The sequence below is a fragment of the Etheostoma cragini genome, chromosome 11 (assembly GCF_013103735.1).
Source record: "Etheostoma cragini isolate CJK2018 chromosome 11, CSU_Ecrag_1.0, whole genome shotgun sequence".
In the NCBI taxonomy this organism is placed as follows: Eukaryota; Metazoa; Chordata; class Actinopteri; order Perciformes; family Percidae; genus Etheostoma; species Etheostoma cragini.
The window spans coordinates 21178241-21200947 of NC_048417.1; the positions used below are offsets into that span (position 1 = coordinate 21178241).

General features: G+C 43.3%; 1 protein-coding gene across 13 annotated transcripts in view; it reads left to right on the forward strand.

Moving 5' to 3' along the window:
• myo1b (myosin IB) overlaps nucleotides 1-22707 on the forward strand; it is a 61033-nt gene that overhangs the window by 25760 nt on the left and 12566 nt on the right. For 8 of the 13 annotated variants that reach the window (XM_034886648.1, XM_034886652.1, XM_034886651.1 and 5 more), the window contains exons 4-19: nucleotides 2627-2721; nucleotides 5176-5280; nucleotides 6572-6618; nucleotides 9851-9914; nucleotides 12210-12308; nucleotides 13510-13613; nucleotides 15481-15628; nucleotides 16092-16210; nucleotides 16649-16735; nucleotides 16870-16935; nucleotides 17609-17614; nucleotides 19286-19390; nucleotides 21303-21365; nucleotides 21602-21802; nucleotides 22061-22287; nucleotides 22425-22625. In XM_034886648.1, coding sequence (XP_034742539.1) covers nucleotides 2627-2721; nucleotides 5176-5280; nucleotides 6572-6618; nucleotides 9851-9914; nucleotides 12210-12308; nucleotides 13510-13613; nucleotides 15481-15628; nucleotides 16092-16210; nucleotides 16649-16735; nucleotides 16870-16935; nucleotides 17609-17614; nucleotides 19286-19390; nucleotides 21303-21365; nucleotides 21602-21802; nucleotides 22061-22287; nucleotides 22425-22625 — 1737 coding nt within the window. The remainder of the gene's footprint in view (nucleotides 1-2626; nucleotides 2722-5175; nucleotides 5281-6571; nucleotides 6619-9850; nucleotides 9915-12209; nucleotides 12309-13509; nucleotides 13614-15480; nucleotides 15629-16091; nucleotides 16211-16648; nucleotides 16736-16869; nucleotides 16936-17608; nucleotides 17615-19285; nucleotides 19391-21302; nucleotides 21366-21601; nucleotides 21803-22060; nucleotides 22288-22424; nucleotides 22626-22707) is intronic. The other 5 variants (XM_034886649.1, XM_034886658.1, XM_034886660.1 and 2 more) reach the window with 1 other exon arrangement.

Here is a 22707-nt window from a genome sequence, read left to right on the forward strand (position 1 = left end):
CAATATAGTGCACCTTTTTAGTGTCACTATCTTGAGTAATTTGACAAGCCTATTAACTCACTACATCAGCTTGACTCAATGGAACCCCATTTCAATTTGCGTACCCCTTTTGGCAAGGGTTTGGTGGTGCAGGGCCCACACTGGGGTCCTACAGGGGCTCTGGTCCAAAACCAAGTGTGATGGTGCAGAACCCTAAACTCCATTAGCCAGCCTGAGCTTTAACTTTTATTTGTGGCCTGGAATGCATTCATCTGGCCGTCCATCTCTGGCCCCCTCTCTGTTATGGCGTCTTAGTAGCAATCAGCTACTTTTCAAATTGGAGGTCAGCAATCGTTCAGCCGCGTATGATTATATGCTAAATTCTGCTCTTCACCACACTGACTCCACTAATGCATTTGTTGCTGTACACAAAATTAGATTTATTTCAGACATTAGCGTCTTTTTCCACAGCTTGATGTACTTATGGATTTGAACTAGATAATAAACCAATTGTACAGTGATGCTGCATAACTGTTCAGCATACAGGCTCAAATGCAGTCCGAACATCGTAGACAGGGTTCAAAGTGATTTCTAACTAAATTTCTTTTATTTTTATTTATTTTTTGTGCATTTTGCGACGCAGTGCGCTTGAATGTGACAACAGCTTTGCCTTGACAAGTAAATCTAAACTGCAACCACACTCGAGCACACTATCCCGTTACAGACTTGAGTACAACCCATTGTTGGTGCTGTGTGAAAACCCCAGTTAGCATCTGTGAATGTCAGACATTCCTGCGTTCATGTCTAGCACTCTTAATGCATGCAGTTGCTTGATAAATGCTATTACTCAGACCTGGGAGACTTGGAGTACCCCCACCCTCCGGGCAAGGCATTAGACCAAATTAGACATTGGGGAGAGACTATTTTTAAGCATTCCTATAAAATTACGTTAAGCTATATTTACCCCGTGAAACATAAGACTTAGATGTTGATCTCAGCTTGATTTTTAAAAATCTGAGAGTGCATGCCATTGATGGCTTTGAAGCCAGCAGCGTTCACCCATAGACACTGTGTGTTGTTGTGTTGTCTGGTCTTGATGTAGCTATTTGCCTATCTCCAAGACAACTTTCTCTAATAGGATACAATAAAGCCTAACACTCCTGTAGAGATGGTTGGGGTTTATCATCTTGCTCAAGGATACTTCAGCAGGGCCTGAAACAAAATTGACTAATGTTCTCCTCAGTTACCTCCCCTGTTCCCCTCCTGTGATGGTCCACAACAGACCTCAAAGAGACTCTCCATAAACCTAGCATAGCCGATACGTTCTTCCAACTCCACTTTACCTGTTCGCAAACTAACTTGCTTAACTTCTTAACAGCATAAGGCATGATCACCGCTCTTACCAGACATGGCTCTGGAAAGAATTCCTGAGTAATGAATGTCAAAGTACGGGGGGGGGATAAAGAAAGAAACGTTACAGTCTTGTGTCCTGCTGGAGGAGAAAGTTGGAACACACTCCTCGCTGCACTGTATACGACTGTTTGCTTGCCAAAATGGATGCTGTAAAAATCTATTGCCGCAGCCTCTCCCTTTAGTGTTCCTTCTCTGTGGGCGTATCACGTTGAAATTACAGACCAGACAAGTTAAAAACGTTGTCATTGTGATAACACCATCCACACCCTTCTCTCAAAGCATTATTCGGGATTGTCTGCATAAAGAGAACAAATAATTTATTGTTCCGGAATTCAGTGGGGGGTGGGGGGGTTGGGTCAAACTGCAATAATCAGTCCCACTTTCCCAGTGTATCTCTGCCCTGGAATGTAGAACGGTAGCATTCGCTGTATAATAGGCGCTCCACTTTTATCATTCACTAATCCACCAAGGGTTGCTTTACATTCTTGCATTGTTCAAGTGCATTATTCAAACACCAGTGCATGATAGTAGATCGGTGTTACATTTATATATATTAGGGAGGTAACAATATGAAAATTTTACCTCACGGTTATAGTTTTCAAAAATATCAGTTTTGAACACTACCGCAGCATTTTTTTGTGTTGAATGCCTTTAGCAGCAACTGTTTCCCTTCACGTTCTGCAGACAGGAGAACTATCTTCAATCAACTGTCCTTCAGCATTCTTATAATGACCAAAATATGCCCATGCGTCAGACTTAGTCCTCTTACAAGGCTGATATATGTCATCTCCTCCTTCCGCCATGATTCCAACTTCAGGAAACGCACGTTGTAGTTTCCTCGGCGTGCTTTTGCATTTGGGTGCTGTAGCTTTCACAGAATGAGTGTAGTAGTTAGGAAAAAGAGCAGGAAATGGTCAATATTCCAATTACCAAAGCCAAATCACAAATGTGAACCAGCCTGGGTAGCTAAATTAAGCTGTCATCCCAGTCCTGTGGCTGGTCTACATATGCTAATTTGCAATAAAGCCACGTGCTATATATTAGTATGGACACCATGCGGCCCGGCACAGTAGTGAGTCATTACTCTGAACTTCTTTTACCCCACTGTCTCGACAACCCCCCCTCCCCCCCTTTAAAAAAAGAAAATAAATCCTGGGAAATAAGAATGTTATGCAAGCTGAGGGCATGTTACTGTAATGTGTAAGCTTATGACTTTGTGCTTTTTGTCTTCCAGCTATGCTTTGGCCGATGAGGCCTACCGTTCACTGAGGGACCAGGACAAGGACCAGTGCATCCTCATCACAGGGGAGAGCGGTGCTGGGAAAACCGGTATGTAGCCAAATGCTCTTTCCCTTTTTTTTTACCCTAACATCTGTTCATTCCAGGAGAATGTCCAGCATTTCCCTACTGTAATATTCTTTTACACACATTCATACCTGGGATCTGCTCAACACAAATGCAAACCTTAAGGCTACTGATATCGGTGTTCCCAGTATGACAGTTAACAATTTATTAGTCAAGGGGGGGAAAAACCCTTCAAAATTATACAAGAACGGAGTATTCTAGCTAGGAGAGTTAAAAATGTACCACGTGACCCTGTTGTCTGCCCAGCTCTTCTTGTTTGTAGTGCTGATAACCAGTTTGTTTAAAGTGTAGTCAAAACCCATTTGTAAAGGCAGCTGCAAAATAAGGGTTGTTATGTATAAAGCCTCAGCGCAGATTTAGATCAGATGTGCCCTTTGATGCCACCTTTTTGAAAACATCATGTTTGCACATGAAACGTGACTGTAACGCTGTGATGATCTGCACGTAGCGTTGGTGTGAAGTGATAGAGGAAGACCAGCAGCACACAGTTGGATTGCTGGTTTAAAGTCAGCAGCCACTCTTCCCGGTTGTGAAACTTAAAAGCTCATGTCGGAACTGTGCATTGGACGAGAAATATTTTTTGGAACCTGCTGATGCCGGCTGTGTTTATGTCACTGGTCCTTTTTCTATTTCTGTTGTGACTGATTCCAGTATTTACTAATGGCTTGGGGCATTTCAGCTTTGATAGCTGTCTAATGATTGTTTCGACTTCTCTCCAAAAGCATTTACAGCACCGTACCAGTGCCTAGACTTGAGTTTGGTTGGAATCTCACTCTCGGCTTCAAACTCACACACTGGATTTGCATGTGTGCGACAGACTTAAAGTGTGGGAGTGATTTGTAATCACAGTGTCCATTTGGTTCCAATAAGACTGGCTTTAATCAAGGGGTGAGCAAAAAAATTTGCTATCACAGCGTTCTCTCTATGTTGGAATATTAATTCCTAATTTGCAATATATAATTTTACTCAATTAGACACAGAGGCATTGAAGGCAAGATGAGAGAACAAAGGTGGATTTATAAACAAAACATTACATCATGCAGAGTTATGGCTCTGTATATATGCATGGTTGTCCCCTTTTGACTATATGTTGAATCTATTACCCAGCCCTACCTATGTCTCTTCTGTGTAGATGCCATATGCGTTGCCTGTATTGATTATGTGACCTACTGTTTTCCTGCTGCTGCTGATGGCTTTAAACCATTGGCCCATTGATTTCTGGCTGGGGCCGGAGTCACATCCCTTTCCCTGCAGCACGTTGACAGAAAACATCAGGAGCCAACGCAAACTTTGGACAAAATCCACTGTCAACAACACTGAATGAGATTGTCAGTCATCCACAATAATCCTAATCATTTCAGTAGGGTATTGCCGAGAAACGACAATAAAGCAAAGCCAGGACAAGGCAAAGCCTTTTTATTTGGGTTCTCTGCGCCTCTCGTGAATATATAAAAAACAGTGCAAGAAGCTGCTCAGCCAAGTCAAGAAGATAACTTTGGATTTAAGTAATCTCATCGGCCCCGGAGCTTTGTAGTGGAATAAGGCCATCCAAAATGGGCCTACCCCATCGATATGGGTCATTGGCTTTCATGTCTTTCTTGTGCTCGGTCTTGCTGTGGCTCTTATAGAAGCGAGGAGCCCGGGCGAACATCATTATCAGATGGCAGCAACAGCGTACAGAAAGCATAACAGTTCTACCGTCTGCGAGAGACGACAGAAGTGTATTTTTCTTCCCTGAGACATAAAAATGTGAGATTATGCCGTGCGTACCTTGTTACTCGGCAGAGCAGTGACACTTGATCTCTGCATTATTTATGTTGTTGCACACCCGTCTCTACCTTGGCAAAATGCATGAGTATGTCTGGAGCTGTTTGTGTCCCAGGCTCATCAGCAGTCTGTACCGGCAACTACTGTCAAGCTCTTCTCTATCCCCGCTTGGCACATCACACACATCATCAGTACTGGGTCACTGTCATCTCACCGGACAGGAGACATGATCCTGATGCCAGCAGTCATCCTACAAGGCATGTTACTTGTTTCTGACAGCGCAAGATGCCTTGTAACATGTCTTTTGAGCCTGTCGTGTTCCTCATCCAGAAAACCTTGGGAACACACTCTTAGCCACAACACACTCCTTCAGATCAGCTTCAGTTCTAACATGAGAAGTGGATGAACAGGGATCACCTCCTCCCCTTTTTTCTTAATGAAATCAGTCATTTAAATGACGATAACATGATGCAATAATGGTCCCCGTGAGGGTCTCATCCCTTGTTCTGGGAGAGGGTGGGGTGAGGTGAGGTAAGGGGGATTTTATGGGGAATGGTGTGATAGGTGAGCACGTTGCAATTTTTCCTCAATCATGTCTAGCAAAAGGCTTTAACTTTATATTGACAGTGTTTGTGTGTGTGTTTATTCCAGAGGCCAGTAAGCTGGTGATGTCATACGTGGCAGCGGTGTGTGGGAAAGGCCAGGAGGTGAACAAGGTCAAGGAACAGCTGCTGCAGTCCAATCCCGTGCTGGAGGGTGAGTGAGCGCCGTTCACACTCGAGCTAATCCAGGGCCTGGCGCGTCTACAGTTCCCATGCAGAGGCTGAATCTGTGCTAACACGGTGACAACGCTGTCCCATTTCCCAAAGGCTCATCAAAAGGCGGCTTTCTTTTGCCAAAACTTGGAAAAGCGATGTGACGAGGACACACACCCTGCATTAGTTTGTTGTTTGTTTGTTAGTGGAGTTTCATGATCATGTTTAATATTCATGCTTGATTTTTGGAATTCGTAATGAACCGAAAAATACATTTCATCACCGACAAACGCATTAACATGGACATTGTACAGTTGCAGACAAATAAGCTGATAGGCAAAATAAATACTATGTAACATTCTCTTGTTTTTATTACACACACACACACACACACACACAAGCACACTGTCTCAATCCCACAGCTCAGTACTGGCACAGGAACAGCTGTCTTTTAATTGGGGGCAGTGGACAGGATATACCCATGAATGATGAAGCTGTATGCCCAGGTTGAGTCGCTGTAGACAACATCTGCAAGAGTTTAGCTCCCACCAATGTAATTGCCCTAACCCTGCAATGGGGGGGGGGCTGCTGCTATCGTGCTACAGACAGTGTGCCTGTGTCATGCTTGCTCCCTGTGACTCTTTTGCTTCGAACCTGCTATCAGAACCTTTATTGGTTTCATTCAGTGTCAACCAATGACAGACTCAAAAGCACACTAATCACCCACTATGGGCAATTAAGCAGTTGAGCTCATAGCGCTGTGTTGCACGACACATTAATAGCATTTTAATGTAGAAATGCGGGTTGGGAGCTAATTGAGATGGATTGGAAAATACTGTTGTCGAAGGCTTTAAGCTATGCACACAAGTTGAGCCGCACATATTTGTGCTGCATTTTTATGATCACACTCAAAAATCCATACTCGACAACACTGTTTCCGTTATAGTTTGTCTATAAGCACTGGCACACATTGAAGCATTTTGACTCGGATGTGGTGCGACAGCAAGGCACAGCCCCCTCCCTAAGCCTGGAGAGCTCTGCTGCTTTGCTTAATCCATACAGAATTATGGGGCTTCATCAGAGCAAGTAGCTTTGACATTCAGCTGAAATATGATTGACAGCTAGGTGGAGTGACGCACAACATTCAAGGGCATTTATATGATTTGGAATATTTGTAAACAAGTATTGATTAGTTTTTACGTTGTCGGCCTTAACTTTATACTAGACGGATTAGCACAATATGCATTGGTTGCAATGTTTTCAACATGTCCCATTCTGATTTTGACTTTCAGCCTTTGGAAATGCCAAAACAGTGAGGAATGACAACTCTTCCAGATTTGTAAGTATCTTCCTCAAACACTAGTTTAGTTCAAATGAGATGTTTTCTCCCTTAACGATGCCTCATTTGTTAGATATCATGCCCATCTTGGATGTTTTCATTCACTCGCGCGTCATCCGCCACTTTGATATATGCGTTTCTCTTTCTTTCAGAATAAGTCCCACAGTGTTTCCATATTACCTACCTCTGTGTCCCTCTCTAGATTTCTTTTCATTTCTTTACACAGGGAATTTCTCATTCATGTGCTAACATCTGCACCACCACCAAAGTGAACATAATAGAACTATAAAATATACACCTGCATATGAGACTGTTGTCAAAACCCCACGTAATCGACATACACACACTTGCAGACGGCATCTTGGAAGCTTGTGATCAATACTTTATGGTGACGGAACCGTGACCAAGTGGTGTCTCATTTCATAGGGGTATGTTTTCACCCCTAGACCTTACCACTCGCTTTAAAGAGACAAGGGCTAGGGTAATAAGTGTAGTAGTAGTAGTAGTAGGACAAAGGGGTAAGGGAGGAAGGGTTAAGACAGAGAAATGGGATTCAGCCTAGGTCAGCCTCTCTCTAAATTTGCCCTCATAGTAGGTTTTCCTTACTTCCGCAATTGGTTAAGCTGGATCAGATCTAATCAGTTATTCTGTCTAGACACTACGTGGCATTAAGTCACAACAGCCTTTGTAATGGCATGATTGTTATAGAAAAGGCATGCAGTGGTTTGTACAGCTACTGTAAGCTTGCTTGAAGATGTTGAGGCTGATGTTGCCTGTAGACACATGTCCTTGTTAAGTGATGCGTGTTAGAATGTGTTTCACAGCAATATTAAATACAGGGCGTACCATCTTTTGAGGGGCCTTTTGTCACGTATGTGTGTTCTAATGTCTTTCCCATATTATGTGAAGACCGATATTGTATCCGTACCTTGCAGCAGCCCCCACACCGCCTCGATCACAGCCGACGTTGCTCGCTTGATATATTACATGCGCACATGTTGAATAGCCGTTGATAATGCTCCTTACATACAGCATACATGACAATACACCTTTGACCTACACTGCTGTTCATCAACTGCAGAGTGTGGTCAAATGTAGGGCTGAACAATTGGGGAGAAAAAAGTCTTAAATCGCCCATATTCTGCCCATTTTCAGGTTCATAATTGTATTTTGAGGGTTGTACCAGAATAGGTTTACATGGTTTCATTTTCATAAAACGCCATATTTTTGTTTTACCGGTTTTCACCTTGTGTTTAGGTCTGTTTTTGCAACAGAGTGAGAAATCTCACTTCTATTCCATCCTGTTGGGAGTCTTACATGCACAGTATCTAAGTAAGTTCACATCAGCTAGATAACTTTTCTCCAACTTTGGTCAGTACAAGGCAGGATTAGTTGGGAGACTTCTTCTGAACAAGGGCCACTTGTGGAATACCTGCAGAACAGGGACATGGGGGTTCTTTAGTAGATTATGGTGAACTAGTGTGTGTTGTTGCAGTGTTTTGCCATTGAGAACAAGCTAGCATGCTACGGTTAGCCACCTCATCTTGGCTAGTTACGTAGAAAGCCGTGCAGACGTTGAACTGCTCACCCAGAGACTGAAGGCAGAGGACATTCAGAAACCGTATCTCACTCAACCTTGTATGCTTTGGAAGCACCAGAGACACAAAATAACACCCCAAATCCCAGAAAAAGTGATTTATTTTTGTAATATGGGTACTTTAATTGCATTTTTCTCACCAGATATTGCGATTATGATTCAATTTTGCAATTTTTGTTTTAGCTACATATTTCTCCTAGTGTTAAATCAGATGTTACACCAAACGTTCAACTATATCTTTCATTTTCAATTAATCACAGTCTTCACGATTAGCTAATTGCATTCTTTTAAATTTCAATCAGAAAATTATAAATTGTTTAGCCCTAGTCAAATGCCACTCCAGACCAAGCACACCGCCCCTTGTCTAAATTTCCATATGGTTGCACAAATTTAGTGTCTATGCATCTCATAATGTCACAACATTGCACTTGTTTTATAAGTTTGACAGGTTGCTCTCACGGCCTGCTGTAGTGTTGAAAATGAGGAAGCCATCAAAGAAATTGAATGCTAATCTCTATGGCAGAGATGGCATCATAAGGATGATTCAGGGTATAGACGGAGCCGGGAAATTAGTTCATTGCCAGGCATTGGCAGTATGAAATGAGACTGGTGTGTGTTTGCTTTTTGTTTTCCCAGGAGGGCATTCTCGCACTTCTGGCTCTGTATTTTCAGGGAGGCCCGAGCAGCAGCAGCCTGCTTCACTTCCCTCCCTTATGACCAGACATTGCATCAGATCACCCCTTTCCCACTAACAACTGTGTTCATGTTCAATTTTTCTAACACAAATGTTTATTTAGCTGCAAACTCGTTCAAACTTAAGTCATTTTATCTAGGAAAAAAATCTGATTGCAACACGCAGCCCTGTTGCACTTACACTGAGGGGATTTTCTTTTTGCCGGAATGTTTCTTTAATGGGGACTGGTTATACCCGCCACTAGCAGCTAGCAGGCTAATTACCAGTGTCCTTTCCAACCCCAATTTTAGATTTCCTTTTCACACTATCTTCAAGTGCCTACATACATTAGAACATACAAACGCATGCCCCTGCTTGGATTTGGGAGGTGTAACCGGATTATTATTAAGGATTATGCCCCTGATCTGTTTATATTTAGGTAACCTTCGTATAAGCCTCCAGACAAGGACCTCGGGCCTCCCCACTAGATACCAGTCCGTCAGAGCTCCATCAGTTTGATCAGAACAAACTGTCACTTCATTCCGCTGAGTGCAGCAGGCTTATTGGTTTGGCAGGAGCCCGCTGACCAGTAGAGCTTGGTCCGTTCCGAGGACCTGTCGGCTATTAGTGCATCAGAAGGGGGGGTGGGGGGGGATCAAAAGACACAGGACTCTATATACTGACATCCAAGTTTGACAATGAGAGAGGAGGCCTAACATGCTTTGTGTAGTCCTCCTGTATGGTGAACTTGACATGGCGTTGGGGTGTCGTCGTCGTCCCCCCCCCCCGACCAAAGCCACTTATTTTATAGCAGTTTATGATTAGCATCTGTTGATGTTCTGTGTTCTGACTTGAATGTAGGATGGGATGCAGAGCTCATCACTGTGACCTGCTCACTGTGTACAATGTTGTGTTCAATGTATGTTAATGTCCAGTTGTAACCGTTGCGCTGTGATCCACAGGGAAAGTACATGGACATTGAGTTTGACTTCAAAGGAGACCCTCTGGGTGGAGTCATCAGCAACTGTGAGTAGTATTGAAATGAGACTGTCCTTAACAAAGCAACAAGATTAAGACTATATGCCCATGTTTATGCAGAATTGCACACATCATATTTCCGTAGTCTTTATCCTATGCGTCAAATTATCTTCTTCTTGTCACGTCCTTATTAACCTGACACAGATTTTTGCCCCAGCAAGAGTTGAACAGTGCAATTACAGTATCCGCTGCTTTTCTTAAAAACAAAATAAAAGTCTAAAAGGGGTTTAAGTTTTCAAATAGTTTAGTCACGGATGCATATTTTACAAAAGGCTTCAAAATGTATAAATGCTTTCTTAAAACCAATCTCCCTCCCAGACCGAACCGCAGGCACCCCTCCGCGCTCTGCTCTTTACTCTGTTATCTTGCCTCTGTTCACATTGTTGTGTTCGCGCTGACTTCTCCGCCAGAGGTCACAGAAACGAATACAGGAGCCGTGGCTGAGAAACAGATGAACCTCTGTCTGTTGGCTTGAGTCAGTCCAACACAAGGGACTGTCTGTGCTACTGACATGTGACCGATTCAGACAGGGCTGGCTGGCTAGACAGACAGATGGATGAGGATGCTCTCGCATCTTGTACGTCCATCCATTCCTCAGTGCTGCCTGAAACTGAGATTAAATAGCTACATTCTTCTTGAAAAGCCAATTCTACGGATCGTCGGCAATGATAGAGTGGTAAGCATTTTTGGCAGCCAAACAGCCAAAGTCACAACATAACAGGATATTGTTCCCACTATGCTACTTAGATGTGTGTTTGCTTATCTAAGGCAGAGGGAACATGTAAACAGAGCATGCAATGGATGCTGTCCAGGATGGTTTATTGCAGAAAATGGGAAGCTCTACAAAAAAAAAGCAATAACAAGATGATTGAAGGGTTTGGCTGGATACAATGTGAAAGGTCACTTCAGACCCCTAAGGGTGAAAATAATCACAGACTCTTCACAAAAGTCTACCAAATGGGACCAGATATATTAAACATTCAATAAGATGCTGGAATGTATGAAGTGGCTCTTCACTGGTATTGTTCTTACCGTCTCTGTGCCTGTGTCCGCTGCTCTGTGTTAGAGCCTGACCGATAAGGGATTTTTAAGGCTGATACCGATAATTGAAAATTCCGATATATCAGCCAATATTCTTATATTTTTTTTAATCCAGAAAGACGTTAAAAAACAAACAGATTTCCCCAACATTACTTATTTGTAGTTAGTTATTTTGAGTTCTCACTAAAATAATTTGTTTTATTGTCACATCAGAACAGAGGAACATCAAAAAATATTGAAGATCTGATTTAAATAAAATGTATATAAACAGAAATTTAAGATATGAAACTTAACGTCCTTTGAACAAAAACACATAAAAATAAAAGAATCAGTGTTGCCCACAGGCAGGTTGTAGAGCGTCCTCTGGTGGACAAACTATGCAACGCCAACGCTCAGTTGACAGTCCGTTTATACTTTTTAAATATATATATATATATATATATATATATATATATATATATATATATATATATTAAATAGGCCATTGTAAATACCGATTGAGCGGGGAATGCCTAATATCGGCCTGCCGATATATCAGTCAGGCTCTACTCTGTATTGCCGCTGCCAGCCTCTGCAGTCATGGATGTTGTCACCCGTTACGTGACTCATGGCCAGTGGGTGCCACAGATTCACATTCAGCCTGACCCACCGCTAACTCTTGACAGGCCCAGGTCCCTGTGGAGGGCTCTTTAGGTAGGTGCTTGCAGTCTGTCCAAAGATACTCTGCAAAGTGGCACTTTTGTCCTCTCAGCACCCACAGACTGGTGAGTCAGAGTTTATGAAGTTCAGCTGCAGTTTCTTTCTGTTTCTTCTTCTTTTTTTTTCTCCATGGCTGGAAATTTGACCGTGGTTAAAATGGCAGTTCATATGGATATTTCTTTCTCACCCCTTAAGTCTCCTAAAATAAGATGTTTTCCAGCCAGACAAATTGAAAGCTACTATCCAGCCAGATTGGCAGTGAAGATGCCTCACATGCTGAGCTCTGCTGTTGGTCTTTAATTAAATCATACTCAGCCTAATGCGGGGAGCAGATGATGGGTCCCCTTTTAATCAGGTACTGTTGCACTTGGTCGGTAGCCCAGGAGAAAGGGCTGACGTTTTGATATCCTTGCGTGGTTCCTTTTTGTCTGGGTGTGGTCGGCCCCTATTTACTATTCAAGGACACCTCAGTGAATCACAGTAGAGTAGGAAATGACTTTTTGTCATTGTTTCCTTTTGTCGTCCTTTTAACTCTTTTTTTAGATCTGCTGGAGAAGTCACGTGTGGTGAAACAGCCGAGAGGAGAGAGGAATTTCCACATCTTTTATCAGCTTCTGTCTGGAGCCTCAGATGACACACTCAGTAAGTCGTCAAAAAAGCTGGAATAGCTGGAATGCTTCACATGGAACTATTAGTGTAGTTTTTTGTTAAATTAATGTTGTGGATAGTGTGGTGGGGGGAGGGGACTTAACTTTAAGATTAAAGTGCTTCTGGATCCGAGAATAGTGGCAGTTTAAAAAAAAAAACTGAAAACTTGAAATCAGCCCTTCTTTTCAACCACAAACTGGGGTTGTCATATATTCAGCGGGATTGCCTGGAATAACTTTTGGTCTGAGATTATACACATGTCTGCTCACAGGAAGTAATAAATCAAACTTTACAGTAGCAAACTTAGCAGACATGTCCAGAGGACAAGACACTCGCCATCGTTGGAACCTGACACACTGTTTTGATTTGGGCGTCAGGCACCAGACTGGGATGGTCAGCGCGAGCATGGAGTTTGTTTCCTTATTTGAATTTCCTCTTTTTAACTGTCACCTGGAAACGCCAGCATGCCATTCCTTAGGCAAAAGTCTTCCGTGGATATCAGAATATGCAGCTGCACCCAACACATGGCCGATGCATTAATGACCCCAGTCTTCCTGCCTAAGTGTACAGCACAGAGAACAAAGACCAGACGTGAAACCTGGTCCCTCTATTTGCTTTTGCTGTGGGACAGAGGGCATTGTTTAATGTCCGAAACACAGGAGAACAACATCACGGCCATTGACTCACACAACAGCTCTCACACACACACACACACACACACACACACACACACACACACACACACAGACACACACATCATAGGGGCCTGATTCAGCTGTAGTTAATGCAGCCACTAATGAAATCTGACACATGCACCCACTAGAGGAATAGCTTTCTTTGCTACAGGATAGGAGGGCTTTTAAGAGGGCCAATTGATCTTCCACAATACTGTTCACAGCCGTAACTCTAAGAGCATACACTGTGTAGAAACTGTGTTCGGATCGACTATGGCCTGAGGGTTGGATAAAGTTGTATTAAGGGTGTCACATTTGAACCTTTGTACCTTCAAGTGATTTTTTTTTTTTTTTTTTATCTATGCGGCCGTAGCAAAATGCAGCTTATAACTATCATTATAAAAACGCAATATCTTTTTTTTTCATTGGTTGTGTAAATAAAATTGAATGTAAATAAAACTTATCCAGCTTTAAACACATGAAGTTTCAATAGCAGCCATATGTGTTTGTGTGTGTCGCAGAGAAGCTGAAGCTGGATCGGGACTACAGCAAGTACAACTACCTGAGCCTGGACTCTGCCGTGGTCAATGGGCTGGATGACGCGGCCAACTTCAGGACAGTCAAAGTGAGTATTCACATTATTTGTCTAAATGTTATTACACTGTGCAATAATGTAGACACAAACACAGTTTTCGTTTTTAAAGACTAAACTGAAATATCTGCTGGGGACGGGCAGAAAGTCTCACCTTTCTAAAATAATAAAAACAAATCCTTACGTATGTTTACCTTCTTTTTTCTTTTCTTTTTTGTTCAACGAGTAGGGCTTTAAATAACCCCACTCATCACAGCACTGTTTGTTCAGCGGCGACTTTCCTTTTGCATCATGCTGAAAAAAATCGAACCACTGTACAGAGGTTAGAGGAGGTCGGACTTCTCCTTATCTCCCGGGCTGAACTAACTAACGGAGCGTAGGTTATAAAAGTGTCGGCAGAATATAAAAAAAATCTTCCGCATTGTGAAAACACACCAAACCCCCCCACACACACACACACACACACACACACACACACACCTACTTGTTGCAAAACCAGGTGAACTTTGAATTGGACCTGAACTTGAGAGTGAACTAACACTTGAACTCCTAGTTGTGTATATGTATTGAACTGGGAATTCCATGTACAGCATTTAACAATTGTCAACAACGGTTCAACACACTGGCAGCAGGAGACCAGGCAGCTGCTTCCTCTCTTTTTTTTTTTCTTTCTTTTTTTTTATGTGTTTGTGCAAAATGCACGCACCATCTTGTCCCCTCTACTCTTTATCCTTTCTGGCGGTGGCACAGGGGATGTTGTGTCTGCAACACATTTTTTTCTACTACACTCTATTGTTATGAGTCCTGCTCCAGCATGCTCCACCCGGCTACTGTGTGTGCCCCTGCAGTCCGTCCTGACATTACTTTACTTGTTTCCTTGTTGCATTTCACATCCTGCTTCTCATCACCTCTCACATGGAGTTTTCATGGGATTCCCCATACAGCTGTGTTTCACCACCGGAAACGCGTGTAGACGTTCCCACTAAACAATGAGTATGGCCTTGTCTGTTATGAAGCCCCCCCCCCCCCCCCCGTATTTAACTGTTGGGTTTTATTTTAACAAATAAAAAAAAGATTTCAGTGCTTCTTAAAACAAGACACAGGCCGTGGGGTTTAGTTACACGATGATCTAAAGCACTTTATTAACTGGCTGTTTTGTCTGCTTAGTAAAGGAAGTTGTTTCCTATTTAGTACATGTATGATAGACTGGGATTCAGTTCATATATTTCAATATTCAATTGTGGAGTTTGTTGTTTTTCATAGGTAGATTGAGCCAATATATTTTCTTTCTGGATTTATGCATGTCTCTTATTTTCTCGTCATGCGTGGATTTTGTAAATCACTGCAAATAAAGGCACTCTAGAGCCGCTCAAAATAGGGACCTCAGTCTGAGTTAGAGGTTAGAAGGGCCTTGGATCAGGGAGGCCATGTTGCCATGGTCCTGCAATGCCCTGTTACATCCTGCTAAGCTCTGTGCTGCCCTGCTACGTCCTGCTGTGCCCTGCTATGCCATGAACTACTACAACCCCAACCGGTTGTCAGACCAAGAGCCTGGGGCTGTCCTAGGTCTCTTCCTAAAAGGGAGTTTTTGCTTGCTCTGGAGGGAACTAATAGAACTGTTGGGACCTACTCTATCTGTAACTCTAAGTGTCTTGAAATAACTCTTGTTATAAATTGCTACTATAAATAAAATTGCATTGAATGGAAGGACATGGGGAGCCAGTTGACAAGCAGACCTGGTGTTTGCGCAGTCGTGGTCACAGTGGCATTAGAGTACATTTATAGCTTAGTTCCCTGTTTGAATCCTTTTGTCAAAGTTTGTTGTTAAAGTTTAACAACCCTAGCCGATCTGTGACTCATTACCTTCCCCCCCCCCCCCCCCCCCCCCCCCCCCCCCCAGAATGCCATGCAAATCGTGGGCTTCATGGAGGACGAGGTGCAGTCGGTGCTGGAGCTGGTGGCAGCCGTTTTAAAGCTCGGCGACATAGAGTTCAAGCCAGAGTCGCGCTGTAACGGCAGCGACGAAAGCCGCATCAAAGACAAAAACGGTGAGTTTGACGGACAACAAACGGCAAGCAAAAAAGTCTCTCCTTCATAAATATTTATTTTGATAAATTGAACAACTGTACTGGGTTTGTTTATGATCCGATAAATATCCGACAAGCTGTCGGATATTTGTTGTTGTTCATATTGTTTTTATTTATTGGGAATGTTTTAACATTTTAAACCTTCTGACCCACACATTGAGCCAATGCCCCTGTTGCCTGGTTTGATCGCTCCTGCAGCCATCTTTACCTAATACCTATTTGAATTTTATATTTCTGCGTGACAAGAGCTGTTTGTGTCATTACTACCACAGCTGTGTTCTCTGTAGGCAAACGGTACATTTACATATTTTCCTCCATGACCGTGGCATGATTCTTCTTCGTGCCACTTTTGCTGAGAAAATGCATCTTTTTTTCCTTTTCTTTTTTCTGCATGTGTATCACTGGCTCTTTTTCCCTATTGCAGATTTGAAGGAGATGTGTGAGCTGCTGGGGATTGAACAGTCAGTGCTGGAAAGAGCGTTCAGCTACCGCACAGTGGAAGCAAGGCTGGAGAAAGTGTCCACCACCCTGAACGTGGCCCAGGTCAGAGGGATAGTTACAAATCTGTCTTGCACCAGTTATAACAATGTGTATCTGCCCTACTTCTATTGACACTAACACACACACACACACACACACACACACACACACACAGACAGACTTACAGGGCTTAAACAGGCCATTTCTTCCCCCTGACTTGCTCCTCTGGCTGCCGACTCTCATCCATGTCAATGCTACATGAAAATCTCTCCATTATAGATAAGCCTTATTCCTTGTGGATATTTTAAATGTAGGTCACATTTGAGAGGTTAGTGAGTTCATTTGGACTGTTCATATGACGTGGATGCTGTTTCCAAAAGCAGAGGAAGAGTTCTGAGATCCAGAGACTGGAGGACCCTGATTTGTTTTGCGTGTGTAGAGATGTCATAAGATTGAAATTGTGCTTGTTTTTCACCACCAGTAATGTGTGTTTATTTACAGGCCTACTATGCCCGAGACGCTCTTGCCAAAAATCTCTATAGTCGTCTGTTTAGCTGGCTAGTTACCAGGATCAACGAAAGCATTAAAGTAAGTGTGGGGGGGGGGGGGCTCTTTTCTTTCAGTTATCAATTTTTCCATTTTTATTTTGCAATATTGTTCATGTTAAGTTAAATAGTATTTATGCATTGTGTATTTCTAATGTCATTATTGTCTCCCTGCAGGCACAAACTAAAGCTCGCCACAAGGTCATGGGTGTGCTTGACATCTATGGCTTTGAGATCTTTGAGGTAAGTCAAAAGGCAGATCAATGCCGCTCTCCTTGGTCTAAGCCACAGGGACGGGATCTGACCACCAAAACACTTTTTAATTCCATCCATGGATTAAATGATTCAGCCCCCGGCTGCTTGCATGTGTGGTTTTGTACCTGTGAGAGGCAGTAAGTGAGGGCTGATAAAACCACGTTCAGATCCGATTAGTTCAGCTTTATCGCTCCCAGGGCTGAAATAGTTTAGATTTTTTGATTTTTGCGGCAGGGGAATTTAACATTAAAGTAAGCATTTCACCCGTAGACAAATCCCAACTCAAAACACCAAAGGAAACGCTTAATACACATGTTACACTGACTAGGAAAGCCATGACACAGTAAACAGTATGTCTTTTGATACCTCAGCTACATTGCACAGTACAGCAGTAGGTACATATTATGTTAATTGCATAAGGACCAGCCGTTTGGGCATCAAGGTGCATGCAAGTATGTGCATGCAAACACATGCATGGCAGGGTTTGAGTGCACAACATAGCCTAAATGAGAGATTTAAATAAGTTGTCCTTGTCCTGTTGCTTGAGGCCTTCAGTCCCCCTCCCCCAATATGTCTTTATTTTTATATCCCTGCTTGTTCACCACATTCACTCTCAAGTCCTTCCTCTCCTCTCACTGTTGTGTTGTGTCTGGGTCACCAGGATAGAGTAAGTAACACCTGCACCGGCCTGTGTGCTGTGCCACTGTGCATGCTGTGATCTAAACACTAGACCACCTAATTCAGCTCCTCTCATTAAAGATGATTTCAGGGCTTCTGGTGTACAGCATACAGCCATGCGGCTGAATCGATGCAAAGAACGCCTGTGCATCGATTTAGCAAAATGTATTCTAGCAATGCCATTAAGGACCAGTCCTCCCTGTAATAAGCATGGCAAGCCACTGTACCCCCCCCCCCCCCCCCCCCCCAACATGTAACACATGTACTCTGAGAAATGGGACCATTCCCTTAAAACATAGTTTTAAGATGGTGGCTTCCTCAATCTAAACAGCTCAATTGCAGATGAAATATTTTAGGGTTACCACAAAAGTCTGTCAAATTTCTGTCTGCTGCCACTCGGGTATAGACAAGCTAGTGCGTGTGTGTGTGTGTGTGTGTGTGTGCGTGTGTGTGTGTGTTTGCTAGGAGTGAAGACAACCTTTTGGTTTCTCTGTTAAAGGAAATCAAGTCTTAAAATAAATACCCGATGTCCTTAAGGCTGTGTGTTCGGTTTCCCGGTCACAGAGAAACCTTGCCTTGTCCTTCACTCTGAGCTCTTTGACTAAACCCGCTGCTCTCTAACCACCGTTGTGTCCTTTCTAAGCAAATGAATGTTAACTTAACCCGCCACACAATAGGGTCATCTGCCAATAAGCATGACTCACCACTCAATGGTCATAATTGAGAAGTGCGGGGAGTAAAAATGCCCGTGGCTCTTAAATCGTTAACAGTCCGTCAATGTTTAATGAAGTTTATGCCAATTTCCAGAAACGTGTTCTGATAAGAGTTCATTATCATAGCTGGCATCGGCAAAATATACCGGTATCAGTTGTTCGCTGTCCAGATCGATGATGTGGGTGTCCAGGGATGGTTGTTAAAATGACGTGGTAAGAGTAGGCTGCAGGTCATAGTTTGTTCAGGCTGATTATTGCCGGTATTATCAGATGTACTACTTTTTCACATGTAAGAGTCTGCTTGCACAGTAAAAAAAAAAAAAAAAAAAGACGTTGCAGGCTGATGAGATGAGGAAAGGTTTTTCTCTTAAATGGATTGAACCACCTTGCTAGACTAATGCATTGGCCAAGTGAGTTTGCCATTTTGAAACCGGGATTGCATCATTGTGGATGTAGTCCTCAGATTAAATTCACAAAATCCTATCTTCATAGTAAATCTAAATTCCATGAACCTTCTCTGAACCGTCTCTTAAGAAAAATGTGTCTAAACATGCTCTAAAGCCTCCTCATCAGTTTGTGTTGGTACGACCGCCCTCTTTAATAAAACACTGCTGGAAATTGATTGAAACGGCAAAAGTGGGCAAAGAAGTGCCCATGCTTATGAATGTTTGCAGGGAAGAAAGAATGCAGTCGGAGCTTTGGGAAATGGAAAAACTAAAGCCGGAGTAGTGGTTTATAAAGAACAGCTAAAACAACAAGAGCAGGGCTCTGAAATGTTCTATGAGTTCTGAAAATGTAACAGATTTAACAAATATGGAAAAGTTCTGCTTTCTCTTTCGTTTTGTAGTTTAAAAAAAAAAAAGCCTTGTGTTAACAGGCACCACTATGATTCCACATATATAACGGCTGGCACTAACAGTTCTTTCCTCCCTCTGCTGCTGCCACAGGACAACAGCTTTGAGCAGTTCATCATCAACTACTGCAACGAGAAGCTGCAGCAGATCTTCATCGAGCTGACCCTGCGCGAGGAGCAGGAAGAGTACGTCAGAGAGGTACGCTGGTATACTCGGCGTTCACACATGCAACACACACAAATTCCATGTACCCAAGAGTGGACTGGTAGTGGACAATTGGATAAATTACCCACGGAGCCTATCCTGTAGCCCTGGAAACGCTCCCTCACCTGCAACTGTACGTCTACATCATTCAACGTGTCGCCACTGAATTTGTTGTGTTGACATTCCCCCTGGAGCGGGAGCCCAACCCGGTCCTGTCACTCATCTGTTGAACCTCTGAAATCAGCATTCCTCCCCTATATCTCCATCGTCGTCCATCACACTCTTGGGTTCATTCCCTCCCCTTTCCCCCTCTGTGGAGTCCCGGGGACGGAAGTGATCCTTCACTCCAGCGAGAGTAAACACTCCCCCGTCGTGGGCCTTTTACGCTCCGTTTGTTTTCAGAGCCCTATCTATGCTGAGTGCTGCAGTGGTGACCCCCGCATCCCCACACCCCTTCCCCACTAACACACCACCACCAATGAGATTCCACTCCTGGCCTCAGTCCAGTGTACTGCATGGGAAAATACCACAGCGTTTGAGGAAGGAGGGAGGACCACCAATCAGATTTGACCAGTTACCCGTTTAAGCCACACCTATTTCTGCACACTCTCCCCCCACCCCCCCCACCAACTGTCCCTCAAAATATCTGTTACTCTTGCTAACGTCAACCTTAGCTACGTTCCCAACCCCATTAGCAGCTGTGAATGAGATGTTGCCACGGCGTGTTTTTAAAGGGAAAGTGGCCTTTTTTCAATGCTCCAGAAAGCCTCTTTCCTCTGTCCTTACTCAGATGATGGGGAGAGCCTGAGCAGGAGAGAAGGCCTAGTGAACATAACAACCCAGCAAAGACAAATATGGCAATGAAGATGGATGTAGCATCATTTGGATGGATTTAATAACCCAAACGGCACTGAAATGTGTGATCAAAGAATGCCTAAATTAGGACTAATAACTGGAACTCTAATGGGGCCTTGCCAATTTAGTATCACCAGGACATTTCTTCTCATTAGGCCCAACTTCCCCATGTAAATGCTAAGTGCTAGTAAAAAAAATGTGTCTAGACGGAGTATAACCTCAGTTCATAACGATGTAAAACGTTTGAGGTTTTGAGATTAGAGCTCGAGACACATTAAAGAATCATACATTCATGTTCTCCAGTCATTCAGCCCAGAATTAACAGACTGGGGACAAAACAGTGTTGTTGTTGTTTTTCCTCCTACCTACCACTAGTCCAGCACCGATTCTTCTTTAGAATCTGACATGTCAGTGCAATGTGAAGAATTTTTCTTTTTCATCCTGTGTTCAGCATTGTTGAATTTAAATGACACATTTCCAAAACAATATGAACAGAAATAGGCACTTAAATATAGGCAGTTACTATGGCCTGGAGGAGATTATGTCTGTGTAGAACAAAGAAAGGATGTCCCAAACGGAGAGAAGACAAGAGTATACGCATGAAAATGACCTGCTACTGAACAACTCTGGTTGTGACTGCGATCCATTGTGGCTACTAGGCATCAGCTGTGTTTAGCATCAACAAACAGGCAGGCACACCGGATCTTTTTGTGCTTGATTGTTGCTGCATCAGTACCGTTAGTTCTGTCTGATGAACATGCCTTGGTTGTTGGTGCATACTTAAACATATTTAACAATAATAAAGAAACAAATAACACATCCATATCTGGATCTCTACAGTGAGAAGTCAAGTACTTGTTGCGGGCTGTTTGACTGTGATTAGGTGACTGACCTTTAGCTACTTGACTAGGGGCTCAGTGTTGTGTTGAAATAGAGTTAGGTTCATGAACCTCTCAGTTGTTGAGTCTTGCCGTTGTGGAAATTATGTCTTGTTGGCTCAAGATAGGAAAAAAAACATTGTCCCATTTGACTGTAATTTCTTTTGTTACAGGGCATCGAGTGGACCAACATTGAATATTTCAACAATGCTATTATCTGTGACCTCATTGAGAATGTAAGTCCCCCAGTTATCAGAGACCACACAAACCACTAAAGCATGACGCCACATTCACATCTAACTGCTTCTGTAGCACTTTTCGCAAGCGTTTTTTGCAAACAGCAACAAAACAATGGCTAGAGACCAGTAACAAAGAATAATTCAACATGTATCAATGATATATATCAATAATTCAATATGATGCACGCGTATTGAAGACTTGTACCTGTTTAATACCCACCTTGCTATTGCAGCACCAGAATGGCATCTTGGCCATGCTGGACGAGGAGTGCCTGAGGCCGGGCACAGTCACTGACGAGACCTTCCTGGACAAACTGAACACCATCTGCGCTGAACACCAGCACTTTGAGAGCCGCCTCAGCAAGAACTCAAAGTTCCTTACCGACCACAGCCTGCCACACAATTGCTTCCGCATCCAGCACTACGCCGGCAAGGTACTGGGCATTGGTCTGTGTACTTAGCAACAAGGAATAAGTAGCGGAGCGCTGTAAAGGGAATGCAAAAAAAAAAAAAACACAGAGGAGATATAGGTAGTACTGTAAAATTTTGAATTTATGCATCTGATCAGACAATTAAATTCTTGACCTGCACTCACTTACAAACTTAAAGTAGCAAGTTGAGTTTTTGTTCAGGTGTGCATGATGAGAAGTAAACATTGTAATTTCAGATAATTTTTTTTCTTCCACATCAAGGTGTTGTACCGTGTAGAGGGCTTTGTAGACAAGAACAACGACCTGTTATACCGAGACCTGTCGCAGGCGATGTACAAGGCCAACCACAGCCTCATCAAACAGCTGTTCCCGGAGGGCAATCCTGGCAAAGTCAACCTGAAGAGACCACCGACTGCTGGTTTCCAGTTCAGAGCATCAGTGGGGACGCTGATGAAAAACCTGCAGACCAAGAACCCAAACTACATCCGGTAAAGTCGTGTGTGTGTGTGTTCTTTAAATTACTGTGACCTAATATTGAAATTTCAACTATGTATCTCTAAAATCTATTCAGGTAAATGTTCCTCCATAGAAAAATAGTGTATAAGCCTCTTTCTTTGCTTCTCAGGTGCATCAAGCCCAATGACAAGAAGGCCTCCCACATCTTCACCGACTCTCTGGTCTGCCATCAGGTCCGCTACCTGGGCCTGATGGAGAACGTCCGTGTGAGGAGAGCGGGCTACGCCTTCCGCCAGGCCTACGAGCCGTGCCTGGAACGCTACAAAATGCTCTGCAAGCGGACCTGGCCCCATTGGAGAGGGCCTGCCAGGTAAGGGTGGGGGTCATTCTGATTCAGTGACAAATTGTCGGGTAGAGGGGGGAGCAAAGAAAAAAGGGGGGGGGGGGGGGGG